This window comes from Nematolebias whitei, chromosome 16 (assembly GCF_014905685.2).
Source record: "Nematolebias whitei isolate Nwh7 chromosome 16, NemWhi1, whole genome shotgun sequence".
Classification (NCBI taxonomy): Eukaryota; Metazoa; Chordata; class Actinopteri; order Cyprinodontiformes; family Rivulidae; genus Nematolebias; species Nematolebias whitei.
Genome location: NC_056513.1, coordinates 11,464,998 through 11,481,297, shown reverse-complemented (window position 1 = coordinate 11,481,297; position 16,300 = coordinate 11,464,998). Strand labels below are relative to the sequence as shown.

Below are 16,300 nucleotides of genomic sequence, written 5' to 3'. Positions count from 1 at the left end.
TTGCTCTTGCTCTTCTTTTTCTTCTTAGCCAATGGCTGAAAAACCCAAACAGTAGACATATGAGATAACTTAAAAAATTAAAAAATGAATAGTTTTACTCCATCACAAATCAGTTTTTTGTTCTGTTTACTTTCTTTTACACAACAGAGCAAAAGTAAAGGACTAGCATTGCCTTTAAAGCAGCTCCTAACATGTTTACATGTTCTGAGACTGCCGCCATGTGGCAGCAACATGTCATGACATGTAGAAATGCCTTTCTGTTGTAGAAAAAATGCACAAAAGTGAATAAGGGCTTCTAAAAACAGGTAAACCACCAACAGCTCCATGGTTAAAATGACATTAATCTAATTTCCCTCAGATATAAATTTAATGAGTGGCTTAACTTTTTGCTTCAAATGAAGTTTCCTTCTTTTTAAAGTGTGGCAAACAACTCATGCACCATTTATTCAGCCAAAGTTGAGCCAGACTGCAGAAAATCTTTGTATGTTTCGTTATTTTTGACTCTGTGATGTTTCACACCAGGTGCTGGCCTTGCTGTTTAATCCCCTTCTGTGTGAACAGCTGCAAGGATGTGGAACATTCCTGCCCCACTTGTAACAAGGTCCTGCACATCTATAAGCGCAGGTGAAACCTCTGGCAATCTGCAAAAACCCTCATTTGTGTGGTATGCACGTTGCACCTGCACCCCTGTGGACTGTACATACTGCATTGTGTAACAGCTATGCGTGCAATTCCATCAGTTCTTCGACTCGTTCTTAAACATGTGGTGTGAAGTTACATGTATGTTGTCTAAAGGTACTTCTTACAAAGTCATGAAGACCGGGCAAAAATACTTCGTAGAGTAAGAAACAAAATCTTATTATTGTATTATATATAATTTAAGTGTGATTAAATTAAAAAACTTTTACGGAAGGATTGGTGACCGGCTGCCAACTGCAACTTTGTTAGCTACAAAAACAGCTGAGGTGACTGAAAATAGTTCAACCATGACAGCGTCCACGGAAGAGCTGTTTGGGATTAAGAAGTCCAACAAGTTTGATGCATTGGTGCAAATGTACCCTCAGATTTGTTGAGAAAGCATGCCGATAAAAGTGCTTGTTTACATGGAGTGCAGACCTGCATTTCTGAAGTGCGTACTAACATCTGGAAAACTACTGAGGTACCATATTTTTTGGATTATAAGGTGCGCTTAAAATCCTTTAATTTTCTCAAAAATTGACATTGAGCCATATAATCCGGTGTGCCTTATAATCCGAAAAATATGGTAGACATTTGTGTATAAAATGTGACGTGATAGGAACTTGGTGAACTTGTTTTACTGTTATAAGATTATATTATAAACACTCTTGTTCAAACTTCATATAATGTTGTTTATTAAAAAGTTTACTGGTCAAGCAAACATTTTTTTTGTCTTAATGTGACGTGATTTTCATGCTGATGACATATAATTGGTTTTAAATATAATATCCATTGACATAAAAGCATTTTAATGTGGTTTTTATTAGGAAATATACATATAAAATATGTTTACTTGGGAAAACATGTTCCTGAATTACAGATGTGACTTTTATCTTTTTGAAACTGTAAACAAATTAAAAACTAAATTGTATGAAACCTGTCAGAGTAATCTGAAATAGCATTGTGTTTTGATCTAACTTTAACATTTACTTAACTTGTACACTACAAAAAATATATAATTTTGAGATGAAATTATTTATGATTGAATCAAACATTAACCACAACTGTGATGTATTATTTTCCTTAAAATACTCATGCAACATCGATTTACTTTTACTGATTGTGTTCCTCTCCACTCGTGTATGTAAAATACCAAAACATGATAAAAAATAAATTTTACAATCTCATAATTGCCAGAGTACTTTTTGTTTATCCCCTAACAGTGTTTATTGTACTCCAAGGACATTTTAATCTCACTCAACAGTTGAGTACTGCCTTTCTTATAGTTAGCCCAAATAAAGGTCAAGTATTGACACAATAAAAAATGTCCTTTATTAATCAAATTGTGTGTTTTTAATCAGTTCTGAATCATGTGACTGTAGTTCATTTTTTTTCTAAATATAAAAATCTTTAACTGTAACGTTTTACAGTGAAACAATACAAAACTTAAAATATTAGCAGTAAGAAAATACATATTTCTCGTTGCTTTTCAGGCCAGAGTTTTAGATTAAGATTATATTGAGTAATAACTAAATGGTCAAACATGTATGTTATGTGTGACTCTCAGCTACTACCACACCAATCTATAACTCAGTATTTATAACATTCCCTGAGGTTTAGCTGTTTTTGTGTAGACTAAGGTTGGCTAGCTGTGGTGGACATCTCAAGTTGGCTTCCAGAAGCCAATCAGAAGCAGATCATCCTGATGCATGCTCAATAATCCAGGTAGAAAAATCTAACAGAGCCACAGCCAGAGCAGACAGCGTCCACACTAACTCAGGGGCCAGGCAGATGTGGATATCCTAACTGGGCCTTCCTGAAGAAACCCAAACAGGACTCCAGTCAGCCACCAGGTGACGAGGAGGAACCCAGACCAGTGGTCGTCCCGTATGTTGCGGGAGTATCAGAGAAACTGAGATGTTTATTTCTAAACATGACATCACAGTGGTTTTCAAACTACAAAATACATTACAACACCATCCTAAAGCTCCAGTCCCCCGGCACAGAGTAATATTGTGTATGCTGTTCAGTGTCAGGAAGGTGATCAGACTTACGTCGGGGAAACTAAACAGCCACTGGCCAAAAGGATGGACCAGCACAGAAGATCAACATCATCAGGCCAGGACTCTGCGGTCCTTCGTGTTTTCTTTAAGTTTCCTTGAGGATTTATTTATTTATTTAAAAGTATATGTTTTTTAAGCATTGTTGCCATGTCAATCTTTATGTTTTATTTTATAAAAAGTACAGAGTTCACATATGGGCTTTCACTGATGTACACGAGCCTCGTCAGTGAGAATCTGCGTCGGACTGTGAGAAAGGAAGTGCTTTAATCCACGCTTATCAGACAGAGGCGAGGTCAAGACGACCTCGGCTTACCAGTTTACAGATGGAGGAGGTCTTGGAGTTTATCAGGTGCGCCTCAGGGCACCTGCAGGCTCCTCTCTGAGGAGTCAAAGCAACTCTCCAACTCACACTAATTTAACATTACATCCATAACCTTTACCTAACAATGTTCATTCAGTCAGGTCATCTGGATGGTTTCTTTTGTTGCTGAGATGTTTCATCCTTCATCCAAAGGACTTCTTTAGTCTGAGGAGCCCACCAAACTGAATCCCACTAACAGCTCACTCCCAGAGTGGAAAAAAACAGTTTGCTGGTGATAGCTGGCCAATCAGGGATTCAGTTTGGTTTGATGGGCTCCTCAGACTGAAGAAGTCCTTTGGATGAAGGATGAAACATCTCAGCAACAAAAGAAACCATTCAACTGAACATTGTTCGATTTATATCTGGATTAATGAGCATGAACTTTGGTGAACAACAAAGTCCATGCTCATTAATCCAGGTATACAATCCAACATTTTTCAGTCAGGTCATCTGGACAGTTTCTTTTTTTTGTGCTGAAGCATGTTCTCTCCGTTCATACATGGGTTTTCTCCAGTTTCCTCCCACAGAACAAAAACATGCATGTTAGGCTGATTGATAACTCTAACTTGTCCCTAGGTGTGAGTGAGAGAGTGAATGGTTGTTTGTCTCTGTGTGTCCCTGTGATGGACTGAAGACCTGTCCATGGTGTCCTCTGCATCTCGCACAGTGACTGCTGGGCATGAGCACCAGTGACCCCCTGCTACCCAAAAAGGAAGAAGCAGGTAAAGATAATGGATGGAATATACATTTTGTAAATATTGCTGTCATGTCAATCATTATGTTTTACTTTATAAAATTGAAATGATTTATTATTATTCATTTATTTACTTTTAATAATTTTTTGTAATCTGGTAAATCAAATTTTTTACGTCTAGTCTAATTTATAGATTTATTTATGTTTTATATGCTCATTTATTTGACAAATGTTCCGTGTTGAACATCTTTCTGATGGAGAAATCAGATTACTCTTGTTTGACTTTAAGACTGGCTCACAAAAAGTGTTTAAAGCCCAATTAACAACCAGTAAGTGTAAACCATTAAATAATACTTTATGACGGTAGTCAGAGCCTAACGTATTACCGTATTTTACGGTGTATATGTCGCAGTTTGTTGCATAGATTTGTCAGTCCTGCGACTTATACGCCCAAGCAACTTATATACATTTTTAACCCCAACATTCATAACACAATTTTTGACTGACGCTTTGAATTGCAAAGAACTGCAACAGCGAGCACTCCCGTGCACATTCGCTTCACTCAGCTGGTGCAGGCAGAGGAACGCTGGAGAGCTAGCGGCTCCGGCCGTGATGGATGGATGGATGGATAGATGGCACCGCACTGCCCAGGCGAAATGAAGCTGTTTTGACCATTAAAGTGCATTTATTAAGGAAATGTTAAACTGAGACACACCTTTGCTATAATGTCGAGCAAACAAATAATTGTTTTTATGTGTTAATCTTGTTAAATTTAAAAAATTTGCAACAGTGAGTCTTCCCATGTGCACTTGTTTCACTCAGCTGGTGAAGGTGGAGGAATGCTGGAGAGCTGGCCATGATGGATGGATGGCTGGATGGATGGCTGGATGGCTGGATGGCTGGATGGATGGCTGGATGGCTGGATGGATGGACGGATGGAGCCACACCCCCCAGGTGAAATGAAGCCGTTTTGACCATTAAATAAATGCATAATAAACGCGACTTCTACGTCGAAGCGACTTATATATGTTTCTTTCTCTTTGTGATGCTTTTTTTTTGACTGATGCGACTTATACTCCGGAGAAACTCATACGCTAGAAAATACGGTACTTGTTTGTTCTCCCTCATTTAAATCTATCGATATAAAAATTATTCACATGCCTCCAATCCACAGTAAATCAGTGACTTTTGGTCAAAATGACATCATGCCGTGTCCTTTCGGCCTCTAAAAAGATTTAGCTGAATCGTTTCTTCCAGGATGGCATGCAGCAACCTCTATTGGACTCACCTGAGCTCACCCTTATTTTAAATCCCATTTATCTTCCCAGCCCTCTAACATCTGCAGATATGTACAAGTCTGCCTAGAGCTGAGGTCTCCCAAAGCTTTGGGTTTAAAGGAGGAATTAACAGGGGGCAGTGGGAGTATGGTGGCAGGATGTAACAGCAAGATGTGCAAACAAGTGATTAATGCTGAGCTACGATTACAAAGTGAACTTATTTCCTTTCTCCTGGTTAGACAGGTGCAGCAGCTAACCACGCTGGCCGTGTGTGGGCGAACAGAAGTGAGCCGGGTTTGCATCTCTCCTGACACCTCCGCAGATTCAGTGTGAAGCCGGGAGAGAGAAACGCAGACGTGCAGACAGAAAGAACAGAAAGATGAGGACAGAGGGAGTGAGAGGGAAGAGTGAAAGAGACTGCGAGATATATTTGATCGTGTGGGTGTGCAAAGTGTCGAGGCATGCATCATAATTGTGGCTTCTTCTTGGAGCAGCTGGACAACAAGTCGCAGCATCAGCAGGACACTGCCGGTCCTTCAGAGGCAGTCGTCCTTTTAGAGCAGACAGAGCTGTGAGCGCAGGCGGAGACAAAATGGAAACCGTGTTGATCCTGCTGGTTGAAGGGCCTCGTTAATGCAGAAAAACACTTCAACCGATTGAAGTTGTGTCAGAAAATGATACGTGGAGAACAATGATGCTCCTGCGCCGCCAGTAACCGAGAACTCGAGTGAAGAATTCATCCGAGGTGAGTTTTCTATCAAGATAAATGGAGTGGCATTCATCGTGCTTGACTTTATTTTGCTCCTTTATTGAGATTCATCTGTTTAACAATGATTATTTTATTCAAAGTTTGAGGATTAAAACCTGTTTGCTGCAGTGTGATGGTTACAAATCGATGGGCTGTGTCCATGAAGGTCCTCACAAGTGATTTGAAACATGTGTTCATGTCTCTGCTGTTGGATGCTGAACTCGACTCCTGAAAAGCCCAGTATGTAATGTGGCCAGCCCACGCTGTTTCCCGTCTCCATGGAAACTATTGCCCAGTGCTAAAAGCGTTTCTATTCTGTGCAGAGAGTGTGCGTTTTGTGTGTGTGTCCAAAAGATGAACATCTCACACAACATCTTTACTTAATCCTGTTTCTGCTGTGTTTTAAATTATTTCTCTGAACATTGTTTTGTGTGTAAACTTTGTACTTCCTAAATGATCATTTTGCTCTAAAGTGTGCCGTTTCATTTGGACTTGTTGCTTATTTAACTATTTAACTGATAAACTCTCAAATCAAAAAGTATCTGGACTCATTTAACATCTTACCTCTCCATCAATCTGGTTTCAGGAAACAACACAGCACAACCACTGCTTCACTGAAGGTTCTTAATGACATCATTGAAGCGTTGGATGCTAAGGATTATTGTGCTGCACTTTTCTTAGACCTGTCTAAAGCTTTTGACACTGTGGATCATGACATAAATTCAATTCAATTCATCTTGTGTCATAAGCTCTCAGAAATTGGTTTCTCAGAACACACCATTGGCTGGTTCTCTAACGATCTCTCAGATCGGAGGCAATGTCAACAATGGTGTACCACAAGGCTCAGTCTTAGGACCCACCCTCTTTACAATCTACACAATCTACATAGGTAATGTAGATCAGAGCATTCCTGATGCATCCTTACATTTCTATGCTGATGACACAGTTGTTTATTATCGAGCTAAAACAGTTGCTAAGGCTTTCCAGCATTTGCAATCCGCTTTCGACATCATCCAGTCTGATTTGTTCCGTCTCAAATTTGTCTTAAACCCCGACAAAACCAAAGGGATGCTTTTTTCAAACAGGAAGCCGGTCCCAGCAGTTCTTCCTCTGATTTTATCCTCAAACGGTGTCCCAATTGAGTTTGTTGATTCCTACAAATATTTAGGTATCTTGGTTGACTCGCATCTCTCTTTTAAGCTCCACGTGAGAAACCTAGTAAGGAAACTGAAAGTTAAACTGAGTTTCTTTACCAGAAATAGATCTTGTTTAACTCTGAATGCTAGGAAACACCTCGTAGCTGCGACTTTCCTTCCCTCCATTGATTACAGTTATTAGTGACATTATTTACATGAATGCTCCTACAAGCACCCTGCAGATGTTGGATGTTGTCTATCACGGTGCACTAAGGTTCATAAGTGGCTGTGATTATCGTACCCACCATTGCACCCTGTATTCACTGGTTAACTGGACATCATTAACTTCACGTAGACTCTCCCACTGGTACATTTTCATCTTTAAATCACTTCTTGGTCTGCTGCCTTCATACATCTCCTCCTACATGTCTCTGCGTGAGTGCAGCTACAGCGTGCACTCTCAGGACATTATTACCTGCAGTGTTCCCTCAGTGTGGACTGAACTAGGCAAAAGGGCCTTCTCCTTCTCCGCTCCTGTTTCCTGGAATATCTTGCAAAAAGATTTGAAACTCTAGACCTTGACTTCTCTAAGTGACTTCAAACATCTGTTAAGTTCTTGGCAAGAACCAATGCAGACATGTTCCTGTTTTTAGTTTTCTACACTGCCTTATAATCTAGCTGGGGGGTTTCCCACTTTTCCTTTTAATTACCATTTTATTTTCATTTGTTAAAAAAAAAAAACATTGTACACATCCTTTATGATTGTCGTTGTTGTCCACTGTTGTCATCACTCTTTGTTAAAATCAGGTCTCTCTTGTAAAGGAGTCCCTGAGGCTCAATGGGATCTACCTGTTTAAATTAAGGTTGAATTTAACGCTCCTTTAACTTGTGTGTGTCTCTTTTGTTTCTAAGATGGCCCTCAGTCCTGTTTTCGTCTGTCTCCTGCCACTGATTGGTTGCAGCTCCTGCCTCCACCCGTCTCCTCCTCCTCCCCCCCGGGGGTGCAGTGTAGATGTGGAGCCCCACTACAGAGTGCTGTGTGACCTGGAGGCAGTGTGGGGCGTTGTCCTGGAGGCCGTGGCCTGCAGCGGCGGCCTCACCTCCATGGCCCTGGCTGTACTGCTGATAGTCAAGCTGCGTGTGGTCTCTGATCCCGCTAGGCGGTCCGGCCTGGGGCCCCTGCTCCTGCTCCTGGGTACGCTCCTCGGCCTTTTCACCATCTCCCTGGCGTTCCTGGTGGGGAAGACCCAGGTCCTGTGTGTGGTCCGCAGGGCCTTCTGGGGTCCCCTGTTTGCTCTCTGCTTCTCCTGCTTGTTGGTGCAGGGCGTGAGGCTCAGGAGGCTGGTGGCCGGGAAGTCCAGCCCGACGGGGAGCGCCCTGGCAGCGCTCGGACTCGCGCTGGCTCTGGTTCAGGGGATCATCTCCGCTGAGTGGGTTCTCCTGACTGTTGTGAGAGAGGGTCACCCAGCCTGTGAATACCCACCTCTGGATTTTGCCCTGATGTGCAGCTACACCCTGGGGCTGCTCCTCATAGCCATGGGTCTCTCTCTTGGGGTGGTGCTGTGTGGAGGAGAGTGGGCGGAGGAAGCAGGAGATGGAAGAGAAGACGACAGAGAAGGAGAGAATGAAAAACGAAGCTGGAAGTGCAACGCCGTCTGGGTCTTTCTCTCCAGTCTGGCGTCAGCGCTGCTGTGGGTGGCCTGGCTGGGGTTCTACCTTTACGGCAGCCAGACGTTACGAGGGAAGGGGGGCAGGGAAAAAGGAGGAAAGAGGGATCTGAGAGTGTTGGATGAGCCGGCGCTGGCCGTGGCCTTGGTGATTCAGGGCTGGATCCTGCTGCTCCTCCACGCCATCCCAGAGTCGCACCTTTGCCTCCGGAAACCTGAAGAGTCCAACACGCAGGATTACTTCGACACAAGTCGCGTGTCTCCTGCTCCACCGTTTGGCGATGAGCTCCCCGCTCATTCCCACCCACCCTTCCGGGAAAACCAGGCCTTCTCAATGGAGGAGCAGCACAGTACAAGTAGGTTAACATCTGCTGGTCTTTGTTGGTATGCAAATAAAAACATGCTCAGCTCCTGACTACATCATATTTATGACATACATGTATGAATTATATTTGATATTTGTGTATTATCACAGAAAATTATGAGCTGACTGTTGCTAGGCAACCTGACAACAAAAATACGTTCTGCTTTTGACCACTCCAACAACCGTGACGGCTTCCAGTGGAGTTTAAGATGAAACAAACTTCATTGTTTGCATTTTCAAATATCAAGAAGAGAAGAAGAAGAAGTCATGTAGAATTAAAAAGGAAAAAATAAATTAAGGAAAGGTCTCCATGTCTTGAAGGAAGGCGTATAGTTGACCGTCTTTTATGTCAGAGTTTAAAATAACATCTTATTTTGAGAAAAGACAAAGTTGTCGCTGTTCTGGTCAAACGTAGAAAACATCATTATGCAGAGATTTCACGCTCTGAGTACATGTTGTGAATGACTCTCAGCTACTACCACATCAGACTTGAGCCCAGCATCTGTAAAACTGACTGAGGTACGGCCATTTTTGTTTTGGCTATTATAGATTAGCTGTGACATCCATCTTGGATTAGAGCGACCTCAAAAGATAATCACTTTGTACATCCTTTTACTTTCTGAAAATTTAAATAAAAATAATAATAAAGTGGTTTATGAGATATTTTGCTAAAACAAACGAAGTTGACTTCGAAAGTTTATGATGAAGTTTTAATAAAAGTCAGCCACATTTTAGCACATTTATAAATTGAACGAATTATTGATATGTTTATATTTATTAAAATCAGCTGAACGTAGCTGTCATCTTGAATTATGCTGGCTCTAAAAGTGAATCAGTTTTAGATACGCCCGGTGATTATTTGATGAAAGTTTGCCCGTTTGGGTTTGTGAGATATTTTGCTCACGGACAGGAAGAGTTAGCTCCAAATGAGTAACGTCAAAATATTCACCCCAAAAATTTGTTCAACCTGTTAAGGCTCAAAATATGTGTTCGGAATATGTCTCAGCTACTAGAACTCCAAATTTTAGGTCAATATCTGTGAAGTTAAATGGGTTATAGCCTTTTTTTAGGACTGTGGTAGCCATCTTGAATAGGCTCTAAAAGTTAATCATTTGTAGATGTGCATCGGTTAATTACTTTCTGCAAGATTCGTTAAAATCCATGCAGTGATTCATGAGATATTTTGCTAACAGACAGGCATAGGATCACCCAAAGCAGACAAGAACATGACCGCTTGCCTTTTGGCAGCAGGTGATAATTAAAGTTGGTGCAGATAATTTCTGCATTAAAACAACATCTGGGTATGTTTACAGAAATGGCTGCTTGATTTTAGCTACTGTACAAAACACTAAAATCCAATTAGCTGTGATGAAGCCTGATTATCCAACAGCTTTTCCCATCATGAGTCATTTCACTTTGATTGCTCTCTAAATTTCTCTGGAGGCAGATGCACAGATGAGGACTTAAGCTTTGATGATTCAACTTAAACCACGACGGTGGAAATGTCGACACGAAAAGCTATAATTTACTGTGTCTGCGCAGCCGAAATCAGCACGTCTCTCAAAGAGAACTAGAGAAATTGCATTTCCTGCGTGAATGCTTATTGCTGAAGAACCTGCTAAAAAACAGCTGAAAGTAGCTAAAACATGCTGATATGTAGCTGAAATTGTCGCTAACAGAACAGGAACCTCACTGCTAACTGAATCACGCTGTAGATGTATTTTCTTTTTCAACTTTGGCGCCTTTTTTGTTGTTGTATTTTACTAGTATTTTTTAATGCTTGTTGTAGTATGTTAGTAGTATTTTTAGTATAATTTTTGTATTTTTGCTGCATGTTTTGATATTTCTTGTTGTTGTTGTTTTTTGGCGAGTCCAGACAGTTCTTCTCGTCCTAAGCATTTCATTGCACTGTTGACCTTGTATTGATTTTGCAAATAAACCTAACCTAAACTGAAAAACAAGACCAAGTTAGCAGAAAAAAAGCGGAAACAAGTCACTGAATTATGTTTAAACAAGAATAAATGAGCCCAAACGTTAGGAAATTAAAGCTAAAGTATTTGAGGATATTTATTTTTACTGGCCAAGAGCTAAGTTGGCACCGATGTGAAAAACTGTAGCATGTCTCATGAAATACAGCCAGGAAAATGGGGAAGAGGCTGAACTGAAAGAGGATTTTATTCACAAGATGAAGATGCTGGATGGGAATTTGTCCAAACCATCAGACAATGATGACTTAAACAGAACCGTCTGGTGCTTAACTACATTTGAAATAAATAAAAAAAACACTGAAAGCTTATTGGTATATTCTTAAAGGTGAACCTCTCAATCCTTCTCCATTCAGGCAACTAAAGCCTCCCTCTGCCCCCAGCCACATATTTTCAAAATAAAGTTGTGTTTTTTTTCTTCCTTTTCTTCGCCTTGTTCTTTTTGTTCTTGTTCTTTCTCTTTTTCTAGTTCTTTGTCTTGTGAATGCTGGGGTGGACTGTCAAAACCATGTGAAATTTTATCCCTATGTCTGGAAATATTGAATTATAGCTATTTTGGATTCGCCAATGAGGATTAGTTGTGGCAGCCATCTTGAAATAAGTTAATTTTGAAACATCAAAGTTCACGCTCAGTAATCCAGGTATTAAATCCAACAATGTTGAATCCAACAATTAATCCAACAGTTTCTTTTCTTTTTTTCTTTTTTTTTTTGTTTTGTTGAGAGATGTTTCACCCTCAACAACAACAACAAAAAAAGAAACTGTCCAGGATGACCTGACTGACCATTGTTGGATTTTTTTGCCTGGATTATAGAGCATGAACTTTGATGTCTTGAACCACTTTGCCTGTGGCTGCCTGCCTGAGAGGAGTCGACGGGGGAGAAGACGGCCCCCAGAAACCACCACCAGCAAACTGGTTGGTCCACTGTGGGTGTGTACTGCTTAGTGGGGAAAACAGTTTGTTTGGGACACCTCAGACTGATGAAGCCCTTTGGATGGAGGGCGAAACATCTCTCAAAAAAATAAAGAAAAAAGAAGAGAAACTGTCCAAATGACCTGACCGAACATTGTTGGGGCAACTTTGAAAGTTAATCAGTTGTAGATGTACTTTCTGAGTTGGGATATGTTGCTAACACAACAGACAGACATCTACATGATTTACATGATTACCCCATATTGCCGCTCATCCTGAGCCTGGTTCTGCTGGAGGTTTCTTCCTGTTAAAAGGGAGTTTTTCCTTTCCACTGTCGCCTTTGTGCTTGCTTAGGATGGGAGACTGCGACGAAGTGAAGATTCAACACGTCTGCTGGCGTCCATACATAGAGAACTTGTACTAATTGGCTTTTTATGCATGTGAATGTTTCTGTTCACTGCCCAGAGACAACTTCTGCTGTGACTTGGCTCTGTAGAAATAAACGATTGATACGAATTGAATATTAATCGTGGAAGATAATGAAAGTCATTCAGTGGACAAATTGTTCTCAATAAACAAAATGCCATTTTTGTTTTGTTTGTTGCCATTTTAAATGGTTTAGCGTTTGCCGCTGTTACTGTTGTACGTAGCAGGAATGTATTTTTAGGATTACATCAAAGCCCTTAAAGTCTGAGCACTGAACACGATCGAGAGTTCGTCTCTAGTGCATGAATTTCTCAAAAAGATCCTCCTGCTTCAGAACAGTGGTACGCGACATCGCCAAATGGGTTGAACACTAAAAAGAAGTCACAAAAAAATACATGATATCAGCTGGATATAACGTGTACGTTTTTGACAGGACTTCCGGTAATAAACCCTGTCACACCTGAAAAACTGTTCTTTACTGATTGGTCTTGCAGCCGTCCGAAGCGGAACGTACCACAGCAGCCATGGCAGCGCCCGTCAAGGAATCGCCTTCAGAGGTCACGTCTACCAACCCACTGAGATGGCTTTGGTCATGAACGGTGGCACGGTAAGTGCAATGAAAACACACACTCCAAATACCTCCAAACCATTAACTAAGTGGCCGTACTCACCCCCCGTCGTTCCATCATCTCTTGCAGATGCCCACTGCTCCAATCAACTACACTGGAAGACGTTTGTGGTAACGCGGGGCACGATTTGACAGGAAACCCTCAAGTCTCTCTGTGATGTTGAAGCATTTCTGTTTGAGAAGAAAGAAAGAAGTATTCCTTTGTGTTTGACTTTCTGCACACTCCACGTGTCAGAAACCAACAAAAAGTGTCTGTTTAACTTGCTTTCTGCTTGACTTGATCTAAAGACTTGACTCAAACTCACAAGAAAGGGAAAAGAAACTGACACGATTAAAACACTTTGTTTAAGTTATGTAACCATTTTATATTACAGGGCATATAGCAGGGCTATTCAACAAAACTGCTCAGGAGGACACAGTTTCTGAACGCCAGCAGCTCAGGGGCCGGACATCCAGCAGTTAAAGTTGTTTTGGAAATAAACCAAGTATTACAATGATCTGTTACCTTTTAAATGTGCTTGTTTTATTGCATTGAATCATAAATGCAATAAACAGAAGCCAAACCCAAACCCCCGCCCCCCCGTGTTTTAAAAAGTGAACTCATTAGTGGGCCAGACTGAAGTCACCTGCGGGCCCGAAGTGGCCCATGGACCGCCAGTTGAATAGCCCTGGTATACTGTAGGTTGACATAATAGAGAAGGTGACTTAAATCTAATTATACTGGATGTACTGTTGTCATGAGCGGCATGGTGGCGCAGTTGGTAGAGCTGTTGCCTCTCAGGGAGAAGGTTGCCGGTTCAAATCCCAGCATGGGACCTTTGCTCTCTCCATGCATGCATGGGTTTTCTCCAGTACTCTCCAGTTTCCTCCCACAGACCAAAAACATGCACGCTAGGCTGATTGGTAACTCTAAATTGTCTCTAGGTAAGAGAGAAAGGTTTGTCTCGTTTGTCTCTATGTGTCCCTGTGATGGACTGGAGACCTGTCTAGGGTGTCCCCCGCCGCTCAGTGATAACTGGACATGGGCACCAGTGACCCCCCGTGACCCGAACAGGAAGAAGCGAGTAAAACATAATGTATGGATAGAATGGATGTTGTTATGGCTCTGAGGTCACAGGAGAGGGTTTTAAACACGTTCAGGTAAACATTGTACCTGAGCAGCTTCACACTCGGCCTATAAAAGCTCATCCTGACGCCTGCTTTATAAAACTGCACTTTGCTTAAACTTAGCCTTTAGCAGTTGTGTTTAACTTTCCAGCATATACCTACAAATCTCGCTTGTCCTCTGTACTGCATTTCCAGGTTCTCATGGTGATTTTTTTTTCTCGTTGCCAATCCAGTATCAGTGCTGTGGGACAGTTTGGTACATTTCACCACTTATAGTCAAAAATGCCATATATTCAGTCGAGCGTGTGCACAGACAGACGAATCTAAAGGGACTTGAAAAGTCTGCAGGTCAGTAACAGTGTTTTAATTGTGTATGTTTTTAAGAAGCATATAATAAAAGCCATTGATGCTGTAAAACAGCATAAATATTAGAAAGTTCTTTTTACGTTATTAACAATGTTCACGGCGGACTTGTGAGGCTCAAAATTATTTTAAATGTATGTGACATCAGTTTAGATTAGAGGTATTTTAGCTACATGTGTATTTAGGGTGTTGTTTTTGGAATTCTTTTTTAATTTCATGTGTAAAGTAGGAAATGACCGTGCGTGGTTTTGCCTTTAAAAAAGTTGATTTTTCACAACAGACATGCCAGTAAATAAATTGTTTCTTTCATACATAAACAATATGGCTTTATATTCTGAAAAATCTATTTTTTATGAAATTTTATAAATTCCAGTTCAGACTGTGCCAGATAACTTCAGATTATTTAGTCAAAAAAAAAAAAAAAGAAACCCTACAGACTGTTTTATTATTATAATACTCGGACCTAAAACTTTTTCTGAATATAAACATGTTGCAGATCAGGCCCTGTCTGCAAAAACATGGATATTTTGAAAAAACAACAACAATTTTGTTGTTTTTGTTTTATTAGCATCCATCTTTCACGTGAAAAATATGTTGTTTTTTTTTTGTTTTTTTTTTAAATGCTGCGTTCTATTCATCTCATAAATCAGATCTCAGTCACAATCAGTTTGATTAATTTCAAGTTGGAAAAGTTGTGCTTAGTTACTGAGATAAATAACTACGAAATAAATTATGTATTTTTCTGTGTTTTATATCTTTTAACACTGAATGTTCACGGACAAATGTTTTAAAGCATTACTAAATCCTGATGTATTAAAAAAAACACTTACCGTTAGAAGTGCAAATAAATGATTAATTACTACGTTTATCTCAATTTGAATTGAGTCCAATTAATATTTAAGATGTGAGATTGTGGGAAACAATAGATTTGCAAATAGAAATTTAGACTTTAAGGTGATTCGAGCTGAATTTCCAGACTTTGAACTCTAAAGACCTGACTAAAAGTAGAAGTAGAACGCAGCATGGGTGAATCTGTGTGAACTCAACATGGATTTAGGTGAACTACAACCCACGAACTCGCTTTTGTATTTTGTGGATTATGTCATTCCCACATCTGGCTTGTTTTATTCTTTATTCTGCTCGTGTGCTGAAAAGGTGAATTTCTGAGAGGAAAGAACGTCAAAGAAAAGATGAACTGTTCTGCCATGCTATCAGTGTTCTTTGTATTTTAATGTGCTTATGTTGATGTTACCATGACACAGTGGGGTGTGTGTGTGTGTGTGTGTGTGTGTGTGGGGGGGGGGGGGGGGGGGGGGGGGGGGGGGGGGGGGGGGGGGGGGGGTGGGGGGGGTAGCATTTTTGTTAAAATTTTCTGCTTCCCACCTAGAACTATAAAAGTTTTCTTTAATTTAAATAGAAAAAAAATGTGTTTGAAAGAATATCCACAGTAGAGTAGTCGGGGCCCAAGACTCAGAGCCCTTTGGAATGACAACATGTGGCATTTTATGGTATGGTATGGTATGGTATATAGTTTATTCATTTTAAAAAAGTACAAAACAATTCCATAATGAATTCCATAAAGAATGACAACATGTGGCATTTAATGCTGTTAAAGGGATAGTCCGGTCTTCTTTGAATTTATGCTCCATCAATAGATAAAAATATTTAGTGTCTTGTTTAACTAGCCCTTAGCTATAGCCTTGATGAAGATACAGTAGTCCCTTGTTGATCATGGGTGATCCGTACCCTGACGCCCCATGATAAATGAAAAACTGCGAAGTAGGAATAGTAGTACAAGTAGTAAGTAGTAGTTTATTTTAGTATTTATATTTATATTTCTTATTTTATAGTTTTTGTATAGTTAGTGTATATATAGTTAGTATTTATACA

General features: G+C 40.4%; 2 protein-coding genes across 2 annotated transcripts in view; both read left to right on the top strand.

Annotated features, from left to right (window-relative positions):
• LOC119422799 (cell death-inducing p53-target protein 1 homolog) overlaps positions 1-628 on the top strand; it is a 5,452-nt gene extending 4,824 nt beyond the window's left edge. Inside the window, exon 4 of the mRNA XM_037690199.1 lies at positions 523-628. Within this exon, the coding sequence (XP_037546127.1) occupies positions 523-628 (106 nt within the window). The remainder of the gene's footprint in view (positions 1-522) is intronic.
• Positions 629-7,869: 7,241 nt separating this feature from the next.
• On the top strand, positions 7,870-13,073 carry gprc5bb (G protein-coupled receptor, class C, group 5, member Bb). Its single transcript, XM_037690198.1, has 3 exons — positions 7,870-8,980; positions 12,807-12,919; positions 13,011-13,073. Exons 1-3 carry the CDS (start codon positions 7,870-7,872, stop codon positions 13,053-13,055), a joined length of 1,269 nt encoding a protein of 422 aa, XP_037546126.1. The 3' UTR covers positions 13,056-13,073.
• Positions 13,074-16,300: the final 3,227 nt, after the last annotated feature.